The 23,001-nt window shown below is 51.6% G+C and overlaps 1 protein-coding gene across 1 annotated transcript in view; it reads left to right on the forward strand.

Moving 5' to 3' along the window:
* LOC134041422 (runt-related transcription factor 1-like) overlaps positions 1-22,422 on the forward strand; it is a 34,047-nt gene extending 11,625 nt beyond the window's left edge. Inside the window, exons 2-3 of the mRNA XM_062488204.1 lie at positions 17,077-17,238; positions 21,561-22,422. Of these exons, the coding sequence (XP_062344188.1) occupies positions 17,077-17,238; positions 21,561-22,054 (656 nt within the window). The 3' untranslated portion in view covers positions 22,055-22,422. The remainder of the gene's footprint in view (positions 1-17,076; positions 17,239-21,560) is intronic.
* Positions 22,423-23,001: the final 579 nt, after the last annotated feature.

Raw genomic sequence — 23,001 nt, forward strand, 5'->3', positions numbered from 1 at the left:
AGGAAGGAAGGAAGGAAGGAAGGAAGGAAGGAAGGAAGGAAGGAAGGAAGGAAGGAAGGAAGGAAGGAAGGAAGGAAGGAAGGAAGGAAGGAAGGAAGGAAGGAAGGAAGGAAAGAAAGAAAGAAAGAGAAAGAGAGAAAGAAAGAGAGAAAGAGAGAAAGAAAGAAAGAAAGAAAGAAAGAAAGAAAGAAAGAAAGAAAGAAAGAAAGAAAGAAGCAGCTGTGCTAATCCTGTGCTTGTTTGATCATGTTCAGAGGCTCCCAAACTCCCATGGCAGGGCACGGTTTTGTTTCAGGAGGGTGGTGCCTACTGAGGGCACGTCCATGTGATTTTTGTATTTGTACATTAAACATTTCCCCAAGATGTAATTCCTCCCCTCCTGCACTCAGAATAAAGAGATTTTACGAGCCAAGCTGCCTCCAGAAAGCGAGCACAGGAGGGCTGTTGGGGCAAGATAGGGCAAATGGAAATGTGTCTGAGCTGGCTGCTCCACCCAGCCTCTCATCTTTAGAGAAAAAAAAAAAATCATAAATGTTTCCAATAAGCAAGAGAGACCAGGTCTGATGAGCACAGACGGTCTGCAGGCATCTGCCCAAGGAGCTGACGCTTGGCTGGTACATCCTCCTCTGATTTATGCTGTGTGTGTGTGTCTTAAGCCTTAAATTGTCGAGTCTCTGGCTGGCTGCAGTGGGATTACAGGAGCTTTGGAGGGGGTTTGCAGCTCCCAGAGCTGGCGCTGATAGCCGGGCTCTGGCACGGGCTCAATCCCAATCTCACACCTGTCTGAGACAATGAGAGCCTTGTTGCACACATCTCCACCAAAAGCTGCCATCCCGCTCCTCTTTCATGGTGGAAGGAGGGGAAAAATATAAAGGGAGGGTTGAGGGAGCACTGTCTCCTCACAGGCACACTGGGATGGAGCACATCCCTTTTTTCACTTGGAGAAAATATGTTTACAGACCTGAAGGGACAGATGGAGAGAGGTTATTTACAAGGAATGGAGAGACAGGGCAGAAGGGAACGGCTTCAGACTGAGAGCAGGTTTAGATTAAATGTCAGACATGTGCCTTGGTTGTTCATCCTTGCTCTCATGGTCTCCCTTCAGCCACTCCTTGTCCTCCAGTTCTGCAGCACAGATGTCTCAGAGGTGCATCCTGGGGAGGCTGGAATGGTTCAGAACCTTTTCCTGCCCTTTCTGTTTTGTCATTCCTGGTGCTGAGCTGGTGGCAGAGGGACATGTCTTGGGCAGGTTTTTCCATTTAATCTGTTCGTGAAGAGAATAAGGCTGGGGAAGGGGCTGGAGCCCCAGGAGGGGCTGAGGGAGCTGGGAAAGGGGCTGAGCCTGGAGAAAAGGAGGCTCAGGGGGGACCTTGTGGCTCTGCACAACTCCCTGACAGGAGGGGCAGGGGAAAAAATGAGAGGAGATGGCCTCAAATGGCACCAGGGGAGGCTCAGGTTGGAGACTGGGAAAAATTTCCTCACAGAAAGGAAAGAAAGGGTGAAAAAAAAAAAAAGAAAGAAAGGGTGCTCGGGAATAGGGAAGAGCTGCCCAGGGAGGTTTGCAGTGCCCATCCCTGGAGGTGTCACCTGGACGTGGCACTCAGGGTGACAAGGTGGCCGTGGGGCACAGCTGGGACTGGATGGTTTTGGAGATCTTTCCCAACCTCAGTGATTCTCTGACTGTGCCATTCTTCCATTCTTTGCCCCAAAACATCTTCTTGAACAGAGGAGTAGGGAGGGAAAAGGGAGAGTGAGGAACCTCTGCCCAGCCAGATGGAAAAGGGTCACAATTCGAGCAAAACACAACTTTTTGCTCTCCTCCCTGGCCCAGCTGAGGCTCTGCCCTTGCACCTTGCTGGGGTGATCTCCAGCAGGGAAATGAGGGATGGATTTTTCCAGGAGTGAACACCAAGCCCCTGCTGCTGGTACCTGCACGCCTTTGTTTGAGCACCCAGGAAAAGGCCCCGAGGTGAGAAAAGCAGACAGGAGCTCGATGTTATCTCCTCCAAACCTCAATCCCAGTCCAGTGGTGGCCACTCTCCAGCTCTGCTGGGCTCGTGGGGAGCAGGAATGGCTCCTTCATCCTCCACAAACAGCATTTCTGCCTCGGGGCCCAAATCCTTCCAGCATTTGCCTGGATAATTGTCTGGCTTTGCCTCCTTGTGTCTCATGCTCGGCTTATCTGGGAGTTTAGGCTGGCTCAGAGAGAGGGTGAGGATGGGGAAAAGCTGCTGGAGGACGGGGGATGAGCCCTTTCCTATGGAATTCCCTGCCAGGAGGTGCCAGTGCAGCTCCGAAATCATTTTGGGATCACGATGGGGAAAAAATGAGTAATGCAGCATCTTAATTGGAACAGATGAAAGAGCTGCACAAATAAACAAAGGGGGTTTTTTTGTTTGTTTTTTTGGTGTTGTTTTGTTTCTCTGGCGGCCTCAAAATATCAGCAACAGCACAACAGCACTAGTAAATGTATAATTTTGGATGAATTCAAACTAATTGTTTCCAAATGTTGCTGGGTTTTTTAATTGTGGAAATGCTGATATATAAAAAAAAATAGTTAAATTCGATAATAATAATTCAATTTTTGAAGTTTTTCCATCTTGACCAAATAACCAATATAATCAACAGTAACCTTGGGGTTTTTTGTCATTGCATTGGAATTTTACATTAAACATAAAAATATTTGCTCTTACCCCTATTTAAATAATATTTGCTTACATATCAAGATTATGTTTAGCTTTGAGATACTTTCTGAAATGGGAAAAAAGTTCCTTTTACTCATAGTGATGACTTGGGACAATCCTTGCCACAGCTGCCCAAAACTGCTCTGCTCAGCACATTGGGGGCAGTTCAGATGCGTCCAGATGAGTTTTTAAAAACTTTTTGATGTTTCAGAGGTTCAGCTCTGCTAAGGGAGAACAAGAATTTTACAGGATATTGAGGGGCAGACGGGCTGGTGATGGGGTTGTGTCTGAAAAGAGATTTGAGCAAGCTGGACTCTTCAAATCCAGAAGTTTTTGGTAGCTAAAGGTCAGGTTTTGGTAGCTAAAGGTCAATTTTGAAGTTGTTGAATTCAGAAAGTGAAACTCCTTTTTGTAAAAAACATTTCCCATTCCATAAAAGAAATGTTCCTCAGCCTGGCAAAACAACAGCACTTTGTTGGTTAATACTGGCAATTACTGTATTTCTTCCACACCGGGACATTTTGCAACATTTGACAAGTGTTGACACTTCTTTTCTTCGCAGGATTACAACTTTCCTTCCACACTGTTATTCCTCACTCCACCCTCGGTGCTCTCACCTCCCTGCACAAAAACCAGGAATAGGGAGAGGGATGGAAGAACACAAAATTTAGGGGAGCAGGGCAGGGATTGTCCCTCTGTGCTGGCACTGAGAGACCCTCGAGGGCTGTGTCCAGTTGTGGCTCCTGCAGGAGAGCCCTGGAGGGGCTGGAGCGTGTCCAGGGCAGGGAACGGAGCTGGGGAAGGGGCTGGAGCCCCAGGAGGGGCTGAGGGAGCTGGGAAAGGGGCTGAGCCTGGAGAAAAGGAGGCTCAGGGGGGACCTTGTGGCTCTGCACAACTCCCTGACAGGAGGGGCAGGGCAAAAATGAGAGGAGATGGCCTCAAATGGCACCGCGGGAGGCTCAGGTTGGAGATTGGCAAAGAAAATTTCCCTGTCAGAGCGGCCAGGCCTTGGGATGAGCTGCCCAGGGAGGTTTGGAGTCACTGTCTGTGGGAGTGCTCAGGAGCAGTCTGGATGTGGCCCTTGGGGACAGGGTTTGGGGTGATGCTGCTGCTGCTGGGCTGGCACTGGCTGATCCTGGAGAGAACGGCCTCAGGCTGGGCCAGGGCAGGCTCAGCTGGGACAGCAGCAGGAATTTCCCCATGGAAAGGGTGCTCAGGCCTTGGCAAGAGCTGCCCAGGGAGGTTTGCAGTGCCCATCCCTGCAGGTGTCACCTGGACGTGGCACTCAGTGCTCTGGGCTGGGGACAAGGTGGCCGTGGGGCACAGCTGGGACTCTGTGGGCTGGGAGGGCTTTGCCAGCCTCAGGGATTCGGGAATTCTGTCTGGTTTTCCCAAGTCCCCCACATGAAAAGCTCCAGGGGAAGGGGCAGGGACGTGTCCAGGACTTGGGACATCAGCAGCTGCCCCCAGATCTCCTCCCAACATCACTGACACTGAATCCCCTTTTTGGGTCATTTCTGTGGGCACTCCGTGGCCAGAGCATTTCTGGCCGATCCCAGAGCATCCCCAGCCCTCTGCCTGCTTCTTCAGGGCTGTCACTTTGGGCTCCTGGCTTTGCAGGGACACTGAAGGGATTCTGTGTGGGTTGATTTGATTTTTTTTTTTCTCCTTGTCACCTTCAGGAACACCAGAGAGGAGCACCTTGACCCTCAAAGCTCCTGTTCCCTTCCCCTTCAGATTTAGAACCAGCTTGTTCTGAGCAGGGACAGCACCCAGGGAGCAGCTGGAGCTGGGCCAGGAGGGATTCAGGTTGGATTTTAGGAAAGGCTCTGCCCTGTCCCAGAGGCTGCTGGCACTGCCCAGGCTCCCCAGGGAATGGGCACAGCCAGAGCTCCAGGAGCTGCCAGGGATGCCCAAGCTGGGAGTGTTGTTGGGTCTGTGACTGGATGATCCCTGTGGGTTTATTCCCACTGAAAATACCCCATAATTCCATAAAATCCAGCAGAAAGTCATTTCCATGTGTCCAGCAGAGCTGATGTTCCAGCTGAGCTGGACCCAGTGCGTGTCTCGAGCCCTTATCCCACAGCTGGTGCCAAAGTTGAACGTGGAGATGAATCCTTGACTTCCTCCAGTCCTGGTCCCCTTGGCTGTGCCCCTGCAGCCTCTCTGCTGCAGGGTGGCTCAGGGGACAGGTCCTGCTGGCCCCTGCCATAGTCACAGGTCGGGTGGAAGGGGCTGCTGCGTTCCTCAGCTGCGCTCCAAGTGCTGAGAGATTTTGGAGAGGAAGCAAAGCATTTCTTCAGAGCTGTTTGAAATGGATTTCTGGCCTGATTGCCCCTGACAAGGCACTGAGCTGGGGCTTTCAGCACATGCTTCTGGGCTTGACTTATTCCCCATCTGGGTTCTGCAGATCCCAGATCTGAGAGTTTCGTGGAGCAGATCCCTTGGGAGAGTTTTCAACAAGTCTGGTTTAGTTTAGGACCATAACGAGCAACAGGTCCTCAGTCACCTTTAAAAACACAACCTGTGCGTGGTTCTAAGTCAAACTGTCTGTACCAATAGATGTTCACATGGAGAAGACCTTACCTCCCCTTAGAAATCGGGGTAAAATCAAAGCTGCACTCTGGAGAGAGGTTTCATTCAGCAGCATTTCTCTCAAGGTGACCTCAGCTGTTCAAGTATGAAGGTTGCATTTGATATGTCACTTATTTCCTCAGTCAAATGAGCCAGGGTGTCTTTAGATCATCAGAGATCTGCTCACTACCAAAAGTGGTTTTTAATCCTGATCTGTGATGGGGTTTAAAAGAATCCAAGCAGATTTTCGTTTGCCATCCTGAATAAGGGTCTGGGGGGTGACTCGGTGCCCCTGGATGAATTCTCCTTTATTAGTGTATAGGCTTTCTTCTGAGCACTTGGGATGGCATCATCAAAGTGGAAATGGCTGTTATCTTCAAAGGCCTCTTTTATACTGACGAAACTTCACCTTACCCACTCGTATTAATAATCTATTGCCATCCTAATTAGTTCACATCAAGGTCAGTGTTTGGTGGGGGATAAAATGACTGTAAGCTCCAGAGAACGAGTTTTTCTTCCACTGCTTTCATGCTGGAAAAGAGGAGGGAGCAGTGAAAGTGGAAAAGAAGAGATTGATGAGGACTTTTTGTTTATCTTCAGGCTAAAGGACTTGGATATGGAGTAATTAGTTCACATCATCAGGAGCAACCTGTGAGATAGCTGAGGCCACGTTCTGTTCACCCATTTATCACCCAGTGAGCTGCAAAAACTCCTTCATTCAATCCTCCTTTTCTTTAGGGCATTGATTTTCCAGTGTGGGTGTGGGAATTACACATCCAAGGAGCTTTCAGCCTCCTGAAACGTAGACCCAGAGTTAGAAATGTTTTACTGTGACTGAACTTGTGATGGCCCAGAGCAGCTGTGGCTGCCCCTGGATCCCTGGAATGTTCAGTTCCAGGTTGGACACTGGGGCTGGGAGCAGCCTGGGACAGTGGGAGGTGTCCCTGCCATGGATGGGGTGGGAATAGGATGAGCTTTAAGGTCTGAACACCCTCACAGGAGCAGCAGGGTCAGGTCCTGCCCATGGGTGCGCAAGCTTTGCCCAAGAGAGGAAGGTGCAGCTTTGGCTCCACAGTACAAAAAGGATTTAAATCTCTTAGAGCGTCCAAAGGAGGGACATGAGGATGGGGAAAGAGGGGCCACATGAGGAGAGGTTGAGGGAACTTGGACTGTCCAGAGAGAAGGAGGCTGAGGGGAGACACACTGGGACTGCAGCTCCTCAGAGGGACAGCTCGGATCTCTGCTCTGGCACAGGGACAGCACCCAGGGAGCAGCTGGAGCTGGGCCAGGAGGGATTCAGGTTGGATTTTAGGAAAGGCTCTGCCCTGTCCCAGAGGGTGCTGGCACTGCCCAGGCTCCCCAGGGAATGGGCACAGCCAGAGCTCCAGGAGCTGCCAGGGATGCCCAGGCTGGGATTGCTGGGGGGAATGGGCAGGGACAGGGATTGGATCGATGGTCCTTGTGGGTTTATTCCAGCTCAGGATATTCCATGATTTAATCACATGTCTGCAAATAGTGACTCAGTGTGACTTCCAGGTGCTGGCCCAGGGAATATCTCTCCATTTCCTTTAGTGTTGCTTCACTCCATGAAAGAGAAACTTCTGAGGTGTATCCAGGCTGGGATTCGTTTCCCTGAGCTTCCAGCCATCTGTACATTGTGTGTCTGTGTCTGACACAGTCATCGGGTATCTCTGCCATCGAGGAGGAAAAAACAGCTGTTCCTGGGCTGTGATTCACCCTCCTGGCTCGGCTGGGATGTCTCCCTTAGGGTGAAACAACTTGAACCCCACAAGTGTCTGCTCTGCCCTGCTGGCAGCAAAGTCTGCAGTCTAGACAGGTAGCTCCGAGGTCGACAGCTCCAGTGTGGAGCTCTCGGGTGGGCTGGATCCTGCCCCGGGAGCCGGGACAGCAGGAGACAGCGTTATTACATTTAGTACACAATTAGCAGGCGGAGTGTCTGTGCTTCCAGGGCACGATTTCCCTGCCCGGGGCAGGCTGGGCTCATTTACCTGAGCGCTGCCCCGCACCTGAGCCCGGCACTGCGGGGAGACAGAGCTCGGCATGGGAATTAAGCGGCACAAAGGAGATAAATCTCCCCCGAGCTGTTGTTGTGGGTGAACTTTCCCTGCCGGGGTGACACCAGGTAATTCTCACGTGCCCTGACTCAGCTGAACTCGAGCTTTGCCCTCCCCGTGCTCCAGCTAAAAACCGGGATTGCGGGAATTCCTCGGGGGGCAGCGTGGGGATCGAGGAATTTATCAGCTGGGAGGGAATTCCCGGAGCTGGAGAGGCAAAGAGGAGAGAGCAGAGAGTGGGACCTGGAGCAGCTGAAGGCTGGGGAGGGCACAGGAGGGGCAGGAATTGTCACCTGGCAGGGTTTGGCAGCGGGGAAGCTCCCACAGGTGATTCCCCTGCAGCTCGGAGAGTTTGGATTTGTCCCTGCGGGTTGATGGGGACGAGAAGGGAGCAGAGGCTGCTCCAGGAGGTGCCACCCCCTTGTCCCCGTGCAGGTCACCAGGGACCCTGTGCCCCCTCAGGGCGCAGAGGGGTGCGGGTGTCACCTCCCAGGAGGGCACAGCGGTGCCATCAGCTCCCTGCCACCATCCCTGTGCTGTGTCCCTGAAGTGCCGCTGTCCGTCCGGGCTTCGGGACAGACTCACAGACAGGGCAGGGCACGGCAGCTCCTCCTGGGAGCAGCAGGAGGGGAAGGTCAAGGCTCAATATTTTTTTTTTTTTTTTTTCATTCCTCAACGCTGCGAGGAGGGATGGAGGAGGAAGATGGGGGTGGGACGGAGTCTCCCTCTGGAACAAATACCTGCAGCTCTCCAGGCTGACTCACACCTGGGAGACAAAGAACAATGCATCCCTAACTCCCAAAATTCACCTTTCCAAGCCGGGCTGTCACTGGCACCTCAGCGATTCGCCCAGAATGGCCCAGCACGTCCTCCCAGGAGGAGGAGAGAGATGGTTTATGTTTCACTGGAGCAGTTTATGTACCGACCTGCTAGGGCAGCACACGCGCTGGGATTGTGAAATCCCAATTCTCACAGTTCGGGGCTGGCCGCGATTCCTGCTTCTGGCGCTGAGGGGGGTTTTTAGGGGACCCCATGGAATGCCGCTCGTTTTTGGGGGCGCATCGTGCACGTGGAGCTCTGAGCAGCTTGTTCAGGCAGCATTAAACTCGAGGGATAAACATTCCCCTGCTTTATCCCCAAAATATCCACATTTGCTTTCTCCTGCTGCTTCAATAGCATCTCCAAATATCTTGCTATCGCTGCAGCACCAATTTTCTTGACATGGATGCGAGGACACTAAAGGAAATTAAAAAAAAAAAAAAAAACAACAAAACACCCTTGGGGATGGACTTCTTTGGTTTTTCTCCTTCCCTGGCAGCTCCTTCTAAAGAAAAGCTGGCAGAAAAGTCTTCACCACCTCAGCTAGAACAGCCTCAGCCACCTCGTGTGAAAGGTTTCTTCCTGAAGCCAATGTTTGCCTTCATCTCAGGCGATGCCTTAGCGTGGATAAGCCCCCTCACTCCCCCATCCCAAAGGGTTTTCTTAGAGGCTCCAAAACTCCAGGAATAGTGAATAAAACAAAAGCAAAAACGCTGAGGCGGGAGGTGCCTGCCAAAGATCCCTCTCCCAGGGAATAGCCGGGGATTTGGGAGCCTCCAACCCTGCAGCCACTCTGTCACCATCACTGCCAGCCACAACGACTCCTGTCACCTGCCAGCAGCCGAAAAGGGCTTCAGACAGAGCAGGGAGGGCTCCTCTCCTGGAAAACCTTCCCCGGGGGTGGCTCCGTGCTGCGCCCCTGCTGCCACACGCTGGCACCGGGGGGGACCCACCAAAAGCAGCCGCTGGTGGAATTTTACAATTCGCTCGGTAATTTTCCGGTTCCAGCGCCGAGAGGGCTGAGTCCCTGCCCGGGATGCAGTCGGCCTTTGGGAAGTCCCCCGTGTTTATGCTGGTGATTAATGACTTGGGCTGCCGCGCCTCTCTCGCTGCGCCGCGATCGGGATTTGCTGGGTGCCCAGGGAGGGTGGTTGAGTCATTTTGGATGCCTGGCCTCTGAGGGAGAGGAGGTCAGAGTCATTCCAGAGAATTTCCCGATCTTTTGTGCTCCCGCTGCTCCACCCGGAGCTGCTGGGGCAGGAAAAAGAGCGAGAAGAGAGGCAGAGACAGGCGTGAGGTGATGGCAAAAGCAGAGGAAGGAGGAACTGGAATCTTTTTTGGGGCAGCTTTTGGCATCTTTGTGCCGGGCACAGAAGTACACGGAGTATTTTTGTGGGCACAGAAGTACACGGAGTATTTCTGTGCTCACAGGTCATTTCCTCGATTAGGCAAGACAGCTCTGTGAATGAACAAGCCCAGTCAAGACAGCTCCTGCCTCACACTCCGAAGGAAGGCAAAGCGACACCAGGAGAAGTTTCCCTTTGGAAAGATTAGCAAATCACGCCAGGGAAAAGGGGAGGGGGACAAATCCCGGCTTCGGAAAAGCCTTTCAGGGCAACTGAGGAGCCGGCTTTCCTCTCACCCAGCCCCTGCCCGCTCTCAGCTGCCGCCTCTCCTATTCCAGGCCGGAATTGCGGAGCCGCTTTTGGGTTTTGTTGCGTGTGACTGACAGAAATTTGTGCAACTCGCCAGGGAAAAGCCTGGCAGAGGCAGCAGCGATTTCGCAACTCCTGCGGCCGTGCCGGGGATGGGCTGGGGGGATTTGCACGGACATAATTAGTGTCTAATTAAGTACTCGGCACTCGGCTGCGCCTTTCCCCTTCCCGGCTGGGCAAAAATCGCTTGTAGGAGGTGTTCTGGGCAGGTAATGGTAGTTTGGAGAGGGCAGGTGTGATTTGGGAGGCTGAAAGGTGAGGGAGGGCAGGCAGCCTGGAAGGAGAGAAAGTGGGAGTGAGAGGGGGATGAACGTGGGAACGAGAGAGGGAGATGAAGAGAATGAGAGGAGGATGAAGGCAATGAGAGGGGGAGGAAGAGAATGAGAGGAGGGTGAAAGCGGCAGTGAGAGGATTAAGGCAGTGAGAGGAGGATGAAGGTGGGAATGAGAGGAGGATGAAGGTGGGAATGAGAGGATGATGAAGGCAGCAGTGAGAGGGGGATGAAGGCGGCAATGAGAGGAGGAAGGCAGCAGTCAGAGGATGATGAGGGCAGTCAGAGGAGGATGAAGGCGGCAGTCAGAGGAGGATGAGGGCAGTCAGAGGAGGATGAAGGCGGCAGTCAGAGGAGGATGAAGGCGGCAGTCAGAAGATGATGAGGGCAGTCAGAGGAGGATGAGGGCAGTCAGAGGAGGATGAGGGCAGTCAGAGGAGGATGAAGGCGGCAGTCAGAGGATGATGAGGGCAGTCAGAGGAGGATGAGGGCAGTCAGAGGAGGATGAGGGCAGTCAGAGGAGGATGAGGGCAGTCAGAGGAGGATGAGGGCAGTCAGAGGAGGATGAAGGCGGCAGTCAGAGGATGATGAGGGCAGTCAGAGGAGGATGAGGGCAGTCAGAGGAGGATGAGGGCAGTCAGAGGATGATGAAGGCAGTCAGAGGAGGATGAGGGCAGTCAGAGGAGGATGAAGGCGGCAGTCAGAGGAGGATGAGGGCAGTCAGAGGAGGATGAAGGCGGCAGTCAGAGGAGGATGAGGGCAGTCAGAGGAGGATGAAGGCGGCAGTCAGAGGAGGATGAGGGCAGTCAGAGGAGGATGAAGGCGGCAGTCCGGCCCGTTCCGAGGTGTACCCGCTCCCCGCCATCCCCTCCGTCCCGCCCGGCTCCAGGGCCTGACTCGCATCCTGCTGCCGCTTCCTGCAGCTCCCAGGAGCGCTGGCTCTCGCCGGGATCGGTGGGAGCAGCAGCCGCAGCAGTGGGTGACCCGCGGGACACACGGAGCTCTCCCTGCGCTGCGGGGCTCAGCCACATCCACCATTCCCTGGAGCTCCGGGCGCTCCGGGATCTGGTACCCGGTTTGGATTTGGAGCTTTTAACCTGGTATTTTCTGGTCAGAATATAAAAATTTTGTGGAGGCTTCCTTTTAGCCAGCGTGGTGAGGTTGGTTAGTTTGTTCTATGGAAATAGGGAGGGGATTTCTGCTGTGACCTCAAGGAAAAATCTGACCTGGGGTTTATGAATCACCCACTGAAAATTGCTGACTTATGGCTTCCTAGGATTTTTTTTTTTTTTTTTTTTCCAAGAGAAGTTGTGGATTCCCCATCCCTGGCAGTGCCCAAGGCCAGGTTGGACACTGGGGCTGGGAGCAGCCTGGAACAGTGGAAAGTGTCCCTGCCATGGTAGGGGTGGGAATGGGTGGGATTTAAGGTCTCTTTCAACCCAACCCATTCTGGGATTTTGTGATTCCATGAGAGGCACAGATGTGCCTTACACTGTGCTCCCTCCAATAAGGAATCCCGTGGAATTACCATCCCAGGCCTTTCTGTCCCTATGTCCCAGTGATTTCAACGTCCTCTGTGCTTTGGGGCAGTTTTCCAGACAAGGTCCTGTGAGTGCTCAGGAGCTGTGCTGTGCTTTTGACAGAGGCCTTGACCCTTCCCCTTGGGATGTGTGAAGGAAATTCTTACAACCAGAGAATGGTTTGGGTTGGAAGGGACCTTAAATCTCCTTTTCCACCCCCCTGCCCTGAGCACTGACACCATTCAGTGGATCAGGTTGCTCTGCATTTCTGACTATCAAAAACCAGCTCTGGAGCCAAACTCTGCTCGGTGTCACAGCGAGCTCAGCTCCTCTCTCTGTCTCGCTGCCAGGTGTTTGTTTGCCCGGGAGCAGCCCCTGCTGGGCAAGGATGGCTTCGGGTCTGGGAAGATCCACCTGGGAGTGGGGCTGCGAGGATGGGGAAGGACCTGCAGGCACCATCCAAGGAGAGGCTGAGGGAATTTGGATCGTCCAGAGAGAAGGAGGCTGAGGGGAGACTCACTGGAACTGCAGCCCCTCAGAGGGACAGCTCTGATCTCTGCTCTGGGACAGGGACAGCACCAGGGAGAGGCTGGAGCTGAGATTCAGGTTGGATTTTAGGAAAGGTTCTTCCCTGTCCCAGAGGGTGCTGGCACTGCCCAGGCTCCCCAGGGAATGGGCACAGCCAGAGCTCCAGGAGCTGCCAGGGATGCCCAGGCTGGGATTGTTGTTGGGATCTGTGACTGGGTGATCCCTATGGATTTATTCCCACTCAGGATATTCCATCACTCCATCCCCCCTCCTGTGCATCCCTCTCTTGGACACCCACAGCACCCTGAGCCTCGGGGATGCATCTTTAGGCAATTCCCGGTTGGGAACAAGCAGGAGCCGTTCCTTGAGAGCTGTGAAGGCTCCGGGAAGCCGCAATTCGTGTTTTTTTTTGGGGGGGAGGGGGGGTTAAGGGGGCTTTTGGGGGGTTCTGGAAGGTTCGGGGGGGGAAGCGCGGGGCTGGCGATGCCCGGAGCGCCAGCGCCATCCAGCGGCCACATCGCGCAACTGCAGCGGCGGGCACAGCTGGGACCGTGAACATCTGGGAAAACAGCTGGGAAAACAGCTGGGAAAGCAGCCGGGAGCGCCCCGCGAAGGGGAGACCCGCTCTCGGTGGTTTTTTCACCCTGTACCTGCCCCGCCAGAGCTCCAGAGTTTGGTTAAATCGTTAAAAGTTGCGCAACATCTGCAGGGGTTAATTGAAGCTGTTAATTACAGCTGCTGAGAACGCCGCGATTTCGGGGCAATAAAACAAGACGAGGCACGAAGGACGGTTCAATAAGTCGGTTCTTAATGGGGTGTTAGGCGGGAGGGAAGGGGACGGCAGAGCTCGTGAGGTGTGAATTATTGCACCATAATTCTGGCCCTGCAGGGGTTGGGTGCAATTAATAACTGTTTTCGTGTTTGCAGCGCCTTTTCTCACACCATAAAAAGCAGGAATGGAAAGTAATCGCGAGTGGGAGAAGCGCTGGGAGGACTGGGCACCAGTTTCCCCGGTTTTGTGTTATTTTGAGCTGCTTTTCAACGGTTTGGGGAATCCATTTTTTTTTTTTTTTTTTTTTTTGTGCGGACCCAAAGCTCTTTAGGTTATTTCCCTGTGTTGAAGTAGCTCTCCCTGGAAGTATCTTCACAGATATTCCAGGCTGGGAAGCAAAACCCGTTTATTTGCACCAGATTGTCAGCAGATTAACTTCAGCTACTTTGGTTTCCCATGCCAAGCTACCAACTCCTGAGCCCTCTTTGTTTGGAAAGCAGGAAAGACTTTGTTGCTATTTTTTTTTTTTTAATGTGTTCAATTCCAACCCGTTCCAGTTTAATTTTGGGAAACCTGAAAACTGAAGGAAAGCAGATACCCCCAAAATAAAATATTGTTTGAGGCCCTTGATCCAGCAGCTGGAAATGCAAACCTTGACTTTACTGGGAGCTGGGTCTGCCTCTTGGTACTGAAACTGGGCCATAAAAATGCAATTCCAGGGATACTTTTCTCCACTTATTATTAAAAAGAATTGAGAGGGTGGGGCCCGATCTGCTTTCATGTGTGTACATCTATAATTCACTATATTAACATCCCTCAGCAGAGTGCAGCTCCTTAACCAGTCTGATGGCAAAAAGGGAATCTTTAGGGGCGAGTTCAGGGATTGGGAATGCAGGTAGCAAGACAGAAAATTGATTGGTTGGTTGAAGCTTCACTTAAGAAAGGCTTAATGGGATGAGGAGATTAATAAAGGGGATCTCTGGGGCTGCTGGAATTGCTTTGGGACCCCAGAGGTGAAGGTAACAGGAAATGGATGAGGAGGGTTCCAGGATTTTTGTGGATGTCCTTACAGGGATTTGGGTTCGTTGTTGGATGTTTCAGGCAAGATGCAGCTTTGTGCACTGCTGTTTTTCCTTCTGGGGTGCGTTGGGAAGAGCGTTCCCAGCAGGTCAGGGGTGATCCTGCCCCTCCGCCCAGCCTTGGAGGTTTGCACCTCTGGGGTGCAATTCCTGCACAGGGGGCACAGCTCCCACCCTGGGCAATGCCCAAGCTGGAACACAGACCAGAGAGGGGAATATTCCAGAATATTCCACGCTCCTGTGCTCTGGGGTGACCTCCCATCGTGGGGGGCTCATTTTAGTGGCATTAAACCAGATTGAAATTCACTTTTTTCTCCGTGTTCGGTAAATCCGTGACAAGATGCTGCTTCCCCCATCTTTTCATGCATCTTCTTGCTGGTGTCCATGGGACTGTGGGATTCTGGGAGTGTGGGATGGTGGGATTCTGGGATTGTGGGTTTGTAGGACTGTGGGGGTCTGGGATTGTGGGAGTCCGGGATTATGAAATTCTGGGATTCTGGGTTTCTGGGATTGTGGGATTCTAGGATTCTGGGACTGTGGGAGTCTGGGAGTCTGGGATTGTGGGATTCCAGGATTCTGGGACTGTGGGAGTCTGGGATTCTGGGATTGTGCGATTCCAGGATTCTGGGATTATAGAATTCTGGGATTCTGGGACTGTGGGAGTCTGGGAATCTGGGATTGTGCGATTCCAGGATTCTGGGATTATAGAATTCTGGGATTCTGGGACTGTGGGAGTCTGGGATTCTGGGATCGTGCGATTCCAGGATTCTGGGATTATAGAATTCTGGGATTCTGGGACTGTGGGAGTCTGGGATTCTGGGATTATAGAATTCTGTGGTTCTAGGATTCCAGGATTCTGGGAGTCTGGGATTGTGGGATTCCAGGCCTGTGGGATCCTGGGATTCTGGGATTCCAGGACTGTGGGAGTCTGGGATTCTGAGATTGTAGAATTCTGTGATTCCAGGATTCTGGGACTGTGGGATTCTGGGAGTATAGACTTCTGTGATTCCGAGACTGTGGGATTGCAGGATTCCAGGATTCCGGGCCTGTGGGATCCTGGGATTCTGTAATTCCAGGACTGTGGGATTCCGGGACTCTGGGATTTTGGGATTCCAGGACTGTTGGGATTCTGGGATTCCAGTATTCCAGGACTGTGGGATTGTGGGGTTCCAGGATTGTGGGGTGCATCTGAGCAGAGCCCTTGCAAAGGGTGAGTGACAGAGGGAGCAGTGGCAGAGCCCATCCAGGGACGAGGCAGTTCCCATCCCTTGGCTGGAATTCTGGGTTGGAATTCTAGCCCTGGGATTTGGATGAGGTCTGAACTCCGTGGATTGCCAGCTGAAATTGGGGAGCAATGAGGGAATTAACCCCAAGCCTGCAGTGCCACCCCAGGGCAGGGCTCGCTCTGGGGATGCTTTGGGATGTTATTTTAACACCACCCCTGGAGATTGAGTTCCCTCCTGTCCCTCCCCGTGACCTTTAATAAACTCTAACCATAAATTAACAAGCAGGTGATGCTGCAGTTCAGAACACGACAGATTTTGTGCTCCTTTTGTTCCTCCTGAAGCCCATTTAATGCAGTTGGATGTTACTTTTTTACCAGCATGAGTCAACTGATTTTATTTTGAAGGAAGGTTGCCTGGAAAAAAAAATTAAATATTAATAATATCTGAATTTGAACTTGTTACTCAGCAGAGAAAAATAACGTCAATCTGCAGCTTCAGCAGTGGCTTTTGAAAAGCTGAGTGTTTTGTATAAATCCCGCCTTGTAAACAGATGGAACAAACAAAATGTAAAACTCATCTCCTTAAAGAACAACAAAAGAGTATTTTCCAGATGGGCTTTCTGATGGGAGATCAAAGTCCTCATATCAGACTTGGGAAATTTCCCTTCCTTGCTGGTATCGGTTTTATCTGCATGCAGATCATCCAGCATTTGGTTTTGGTGTTTTTTTTTTTTTCCCAACAAAGGCAATTGTCTTAAAGGAGCTGCAGGAGGATGCGCTCTTAAAGCTGAAGAAAATGGAAAAGATTTTACTAAAAATAGGAGAAAAGATTGGGTGGGTAAAGGGGGGAGGAAACTCTTTGATTCCTTTGATTTATACAACAATGAGATATTTCAAGATCCCAGCTTCACCTGCAAAATGAAATAAGCAGAAAACAGTTGAGGCAACTGATTTGGACCAACTCCATTTGGGGCTCCTCTAATTCCAAGCCTCATCCAAATTGATCCCGTGGGCAGAAAAGAATCCCTTGGTGGTTTTATAGGAGTCTGCATCCCCTCAGGAACTGCAATGACAAAGGGGAATGGTTCCCACTGCCAGAGGGCAGGGCTGGATGGGATTTTGGGAATTAGGAATTGTTCCTGGCTGGGATGGAATTCCCAGAGCAGCTGTGGCTGCCCCTGGATCCCTGGAATGTTCAGTTCCAGGTTGGACACTGGGGCTGGGAGCAGCCTGGGACAGTGGGAGGTGTCCCTGCCATGGTTTGTGTTGGAATGGGATGATTTGTGTAGAAATGGGATGATTTGTGTAGGAATGAAATGATTTGCAAGGTCCCTTTCATCAACCCAAACCATTCTGGGATTCCTGGACCTCCTCTTTTTTATGTCCTCTTCTATTTCTATACTCCCCCAGATTCTGTGTGTGATTATTTGTGTAATTCTGGGTGTGATTCCGTGTGTGACTTTGTGTGATTCTGTGTAATTGTGTGTGATTGTGTGTATAATTTTGCGTGCAATTCTTTGTGTTATTCTATATGTAATTCTGTGTGTATTTTTCTGTGTAATTCTGCGTGCGACTCTGTGTGTGATTCTCTGTGTAATTCTTCGTGTAATTTTTCCTGTCTGGTATTAATGGGAAACAGCAAAAAAAGCTTCACAAGAAAAAAAAAAATAATAAATTTTTTAAAAACTAAGAGCAAGTCACGTTATAGCAACTCACCTGAGTTGCTCCTGGCACGGGGGTTCGCAGAGCTGAAATGTGATTATCAGGGCACTCGCAGCACCCCCGGCAGCCCAGGGTTCTGTTTGTGCTTGCAGACACCCGGCAGGTGCAGCCCTCGCCGCCCTGGTCCTATGACCAGTCCTACCAGTACCTGGGCTCCATCGCCACGCCCGCCGTGCACCCTGCCACGCCCATCTCACCTGCCCGGCCCGGAGCCATGACCTCGCTCACGGCAGAGCTGTCCAGCCGCCTCTCGGGTAAGGACAGGGGACAGGGGACAGAGGGGACAGAGGGACGGGGACAGAGGGACAGAGGGACAGAGGGACAGAGGGACTGGGGACATAGGGATAGGGGATAGGGGGACAGAGGGACAGGGGACAGAGGGACAGAGGGACAGAGGGACAGAGGGACTGGGGATAGGGGACAGAGGGACAAGGGGAGAGAGAGGCAAGGGACAGAGGGACAAGGGACAAGGGACAAAGGGACAGACAAGACAAGGGACAGAGGGACAGAGGGACAAGGGACAAAGGGACAGACAGACAAGGGACAAGGGGACAGAGGGACACTCCCCTGGTCACAGACCGGTGGTGACTGTCCCCACCCTGCTGCCCCCAGGCCAAGGGGACACTTCCCTGGTGACAAACTGGTGGCCCAGGTGCTGCCCCAGCCCTTCAGGGGCTCTCTTGGCCAAGCTCGTTCTGAGGTTTTGGGGGATTTGTGGGAAGAGCAGAGGAACAGAATTTTAACAAATGAGTTTTGATAAACGAATCACAGAGTTAAATAGGCTGGGAAAGCTCTCAGAGGTCATCGATTCCAAGCTGTGACCGATGCCCACCTTGTCCCCAGCCCAGAGCACTGAGTGCCACGTCCAGGTGACACCTGCAGGGATGGGCACTGCAAACCTCCCTGGGCAGCTCTTCCCAATTTCCCCTTTCCATGGGGAAATTCCTACTGCTGTCCAAGCTGAATCCCAAACTGGTTTGGAGTGGGAGGAACCTTGAAGCTCATCTCATTCCCACTCCCTGCCAGGAGCAGGGACACTTTCCACTATCCCAGTTTGCTCCTGGAGTTGGGAACCCAACAGAGAATTGTCAAAAAAAAAAGAATGAAAAGGAGGAAAAGCAGCACTTTGAAGATGTAGGGAGCTATTAAAATAATTCAGATTGCTGAGGAATTATCAGATTGCCAAGAAAGGGATGGCACAGATATTCCAGCTCTGTTTCCTTCCCTCCCTCTAAATCCAGAGCAGAGCACGGCAGGTTCTGGGTGAACCACTGGCTGCAGGATGGTGGGGTTGGACTTTTTGAATGCTGCACTGAATTCTCTTGTTTTCTATGCCCATCAAATCATCCTGCAGAGCTTTAGAAGCCACCGGAAAAGTGGAAGTGAAAGCCACCCCAATTCCACCAAGTTTAACTGTCCCTGACCTGCACATCTTGAACCAATCTGTGTGTGCAGCAGCAGGGATTTTCTATAAATGTGTGAGAGCCATATCATTCTAATTTGCATACAGCCTTTGCAAAAATCCCTCCTTTAACTCCACATCTTACTCTCATTTGAAGGCTCAGGGTTTCTGCAAAGATCAGAGGGAACCTCTTGAACGTGCTCCAGCCTGTTGTGTTGTTGTCATGTAGAGCTTGCTTTGAAAGCCTCACACCAAATCTAAATTATTTGTTAGGTCTGGCTGATAATTGCATTGTAGAGAGGACTGAAAACACAGGGAATTTTTCAGAAAAAAGCCTTTTTTCTTAACTCTGTAAAAATTCTCATTCTTTATTTCCACAGAATTAGAAATCAAAAATTAAAAAAATTAGAATGCCCCTCTGTTTTCCACCAGGACCCTTCTCCACAGAGCTGCTTTTGCTGCCCATGGCCGCAGGGATTTTCCTTGGAGCTGGCAGAGTTTCTCCACGCCTTGGGAAGGAACCTAGAAGGGTTTTGTTCCCATGTCAGCATCCTTCTCTTCCTGCTCTAATTCCTGACACTAAATGTCATTCAGCTTTCCTGGGAAAATCTGTCACAGCATTTGCTGTCACCCACACTCGGTGTCTCTAAAAATTTTCTCTTTGGCAGAACAAAGAAGCAAGCTTGAGGAGGATTTTGGGCCCTCCCAACTTAAGACCCAGAGTCTCCAAGGAAAAAAACAACAATATGGGATATATTTCTACCATCTTGATGTTAAATGTCATTACTCTGCTTTTTGCCAGGGCAGAACGAGCCCTCCTCTGATTAACGATGTAGCCAGGCAGTTTTAGGATGTTTCTCAGGAATGAGGTGTGGAAATGAAACATTAAAAATCTGGCAGATGCCACCTTAACCTTGGCTCCTCCAAAGCTCCTGCTGCTCCATTCCAACGTGTGTTTTCCCATGTTAAAACTAAAGGTGATGGGGTTTAGGGGAATGAAAAGTGTTCCCTTCAATTTAAAAAAAAATATACATAAATGGATGGCAAATTCTAAAGGAAGCAAACAGCGAGTTCAGAGCTCTTGTAAGGAATTAAGAGAAGCTCATCAAGGTGTGCTGATGTGTCCTGGTGAGCTTTCAGAGCTTGGCTCTGGAGAGTGTCTGCTCCAAGAATCCCAGACTCAGTCTGCTCCAGCTTGGAATGTGAGGAGAGCCAAGAGCTTTGTTTTCCCTCTGCTCCTCCTCAGGAATATTTCCTTCAGCACACGGCTCCTCTGCTGCAGACTCCACGCCTTGGCAGCCAGGAGAAGCTGTCTTTATTCTGGAAAGATTTTTTTTTTTTTTCCATAATTGTTATTATCCTAACCAGGCAGAGCTGCCAGCTCTGGGGATGAGACCTTCCAGTGACCTGAGTCATGATGAGGATCTTTCCTGCTCTGTTTGGTTAATCCAGGCAGGGAAAGAGAGGATGGGGCTGGATGTAATTCCATGGATGTCAGGCAAAGCAGTGCAGGATTTGACTCTCCTGTGGAACATTTCAGAGTGAGAGGACATGGGCTGGGCCAGGGCAGGCTCAGCTGGGACAGCAGCAGGAATTTCCCCATGGAAAGGGTGCTCAGGCCTTGGCAAGAGCTGCCCAGGGAGGTTTGCAGTGCCCATCCCTGCAGGTGTCACCTGGACGTGGCACTCAGTGCTCTGGGCTGGAGACAAGGTGGGCATCGGGCACAGCTTGGATCTTGGAGGGCTTTTCCCTCCTCAGGAATTCCAGGATTTCACTCAGCCAGATGAGAAAGGCTTCTGGCACACAGGGAAGGAAGTAAAATTAACAACCCCCAAACGCAGCATTCCCTTGTCCTTTTGTCACACACTCATCAGAGCCACAGTGTCCAGGAGTCAGTGACAAAGACGTAGCCATTAAATGAGAGCACAGACACCAAGACCTCGAATAAACCTGATTTATCTTGATTTTGGAGGGATGGAGAGCCAGGGAGAGCTCCAAAGTGCTGACAGCTGAGCTGAGCTGTCACCCCGTCTGTGCAAGGAGCTCCATGGAGCCTCCTCTTTGAGACAGCAAATCAAAGTGCAGGGAGAGGCTGTGCAGAAGCTGGACAGTTTCTGTTTAGGTCCCATCAGGGTCCCTGGGGAGTCAAAGGACGTTGGGTGAGGAGTTTGGGGTCTGTGTCACTGCTCCTCACCCACCCAAGGCCAAGGATGCTGCGAGTGTCAATAATTGCCTGTGCCGCAAGCTCTGTGAGAGGGAGCACAAAGCAGGGCCACAGCCTGGCACTCCTGAAGCTGGGAGTTAATTAATTTACTCAGATTAATCCAAAATATCCACATCTCCCAGAATGCAATGGCTCTGTCAGGCAGCAGGTTCTGGCCATTCTGGTTAATGTTAGATCGGAGTCTGGCTGTTGGTTATAACCTTGTTCTGTCAGCTTAAAATTCTTCATGGAGAGGGGGATTAAATACTGGAAGGGCTGTCCAGGGACGTTTGGTGTCCCCATCCCTGGAGGTGTCCAAGGACGTGGCAGTCACGGTGACAAGGTGGGCATGGGGCACAGCTGGGACTCCATGGGCTGGGAGAGCTTTTCCAACCTCAGGGATCCTGATGAGCTGGGGAAGGGTCTGGAGCCCCAGGAGGAGCTGAGGGAGCTGGGAAAGGGGCTGAGCCTGGAGAAAAGGAGGCTCAGGGGGGACCTTGTGGCTCTGCACAACTCCCTGACAGGAGGGGCAGGGACAAAATGAGAGGAGATGGCCTCAAATGGCACCGGGGGAGGCTCAGGTTGGAGATTGGCAAAGAAAATTTCCCTGTCAGAGCGGTCAGGCCTTGGGATGAGCTGCCCAGGGAGGTTTGGAGTCACTGTCTGTGGGAGTGCTCAGGAGCAGTCTGGATGTGGCCCTTGGGGACAGGAGGAGAGGGAACGGCCTCAGGCTGGGCCAGGGCAGGCTCAGCTGGGACAGCAGCAGGAATTTCCCCATGGAAAGGGTGCTCAGGCCTTGGCAAGAGCTGCCCAGGGAGGTCTGGAAGTGTCACCTGGACGTGGCACTCAGGGTGACAAAGCGAGCACGGAGCGCAGCTTGACCTCCCCCACGATCTCCGAGCTCCTTCCTCACCTCATCAACGACAACCCTGTGACATTCCCCTTCCTCCTTCCCCTTCCCCACCACCCAGGAGCCTCCGACCTGACGGCGTTCAGCGACCCTCGGGTGGGAATCGACCGCTCCTTCCCGGCCCTGCCGTCCATCTCCGACCCTCGCATGCACTACCCGGGAGCCTTCACCTACACGCCCACCCCCGTCAGCTCCGCCATCGGCATCGGCATGTCGGCCATGTCCACGGCCACCAGGTACCACACGTACCTCCCTCCGCCCTACCCCGGCTCTTCCCAGGCTCAGGGCAGTCCTTTCCAGACCAGCTCTCCATCTTATCACCTGTACTACGGCACCTCGGCCGGTTCCTACCAGTTCTCCATGATCTCCGGCGGGGACCGTTCGCCGCCGCGCATCCACCCGCCCTGCACCAACGCTTCCACGGGCTCCGCGCTGCTCAACCCCAACCTGCCCAACCAGAGCGACGTGGTGGAGGCCGAAGGGAGCCACAGCAACTCGCCCACCAACATGGCCAGCACGGCCAGGCTGGAGGAGGCCGTGTGGAGGCCGTACTGAGGAGATCAGGAGGAGCTCGAGGACTGTTGGACTTCCCGTTTCCCGGCGCCCGCAGGGATTCCAGGAACCTCCTTTGTGGGCTCTCCCACGAGCTTCAGGAGCAAACCCTTCCGAAGTCAGCGCTCCCAGGAGTGGCGGCTCTCGCTGCCGAGCCCGCGTGGCTCCGGCAAAGAATTCCCGGCAGGAGAAGGAGCTTCTGGAAAAGGGGACGCTCCAGTTGGTGGTGCAGAGGTAGCAAGGGTGGCTAGAAGGGTATCCAGCCTGATTCCAGGCCTGTGGCTTCCCAACGTGCCTGGGCTTGAAGGTCTCCACAGCCCTAAAAGAGTTTCGGTTCTCTTCTATTTTTAAGAATTTAAAACCCTAAAAAAAATAGAAACACCCCCCCCCCCCAAAAAAAAAAAAACAAAAAACAAAACAAAAAAAAAAAAAAACAAAAACAAAAAACAAAAAAACAAAAAAAAAAATCTTAGCGAGTTTACTGCATCTTATGGACATCTTAAGTGTAAGGAAGTATAGGAAGATTCCCAGAGGGAAACTGTGAACGCTTCTGTTTTAGCAATGCTGTGAATGAGAGGTTTTATATGTTGGACTTCATTCTTTCTTTTCTTTGTTTTGTTTGTATATTCCAAAGAACACAGATTTTTTTTTTTTATTACTGGGTGGTTTTTTTGTTTTGTTTTGGGTTTAATTTTTTTGGGTTTTTTTTTTTTCTGTTGTTTTTTGGTTTTTGGTGGTTTTTTTAGGATGCAGCTCATCCTGCTTTGCATCTAATTTGTTTTATTTCTCTTGGCACCTTATAAATTGCAAAAAAAAAAAAAAATTTGCTTTTTTTTTTTTGTTTTAACCATGCTTGCTTCTTTGTTGCTTTGTCAACTCAAAGAATCAGTTCCTTTTCAATGAGTTAATTTAACTTTTTATCTCTTGGACTTTTTTTTTAATACAACGGC

This window comes from Cinclus cinclus, chromosome 2, assembly GCF_963662255.1.
Source record: "Cinclus cinclus chromosome 2, bCinCin1.1, whole genome shotgun sequence".
NCBI classification, from domain to species: Eukaryota; Metazoa; Chordata; class Aves; order Passeriformes; family Cinclidae; genus Cinclus; species Cinclus cinclus.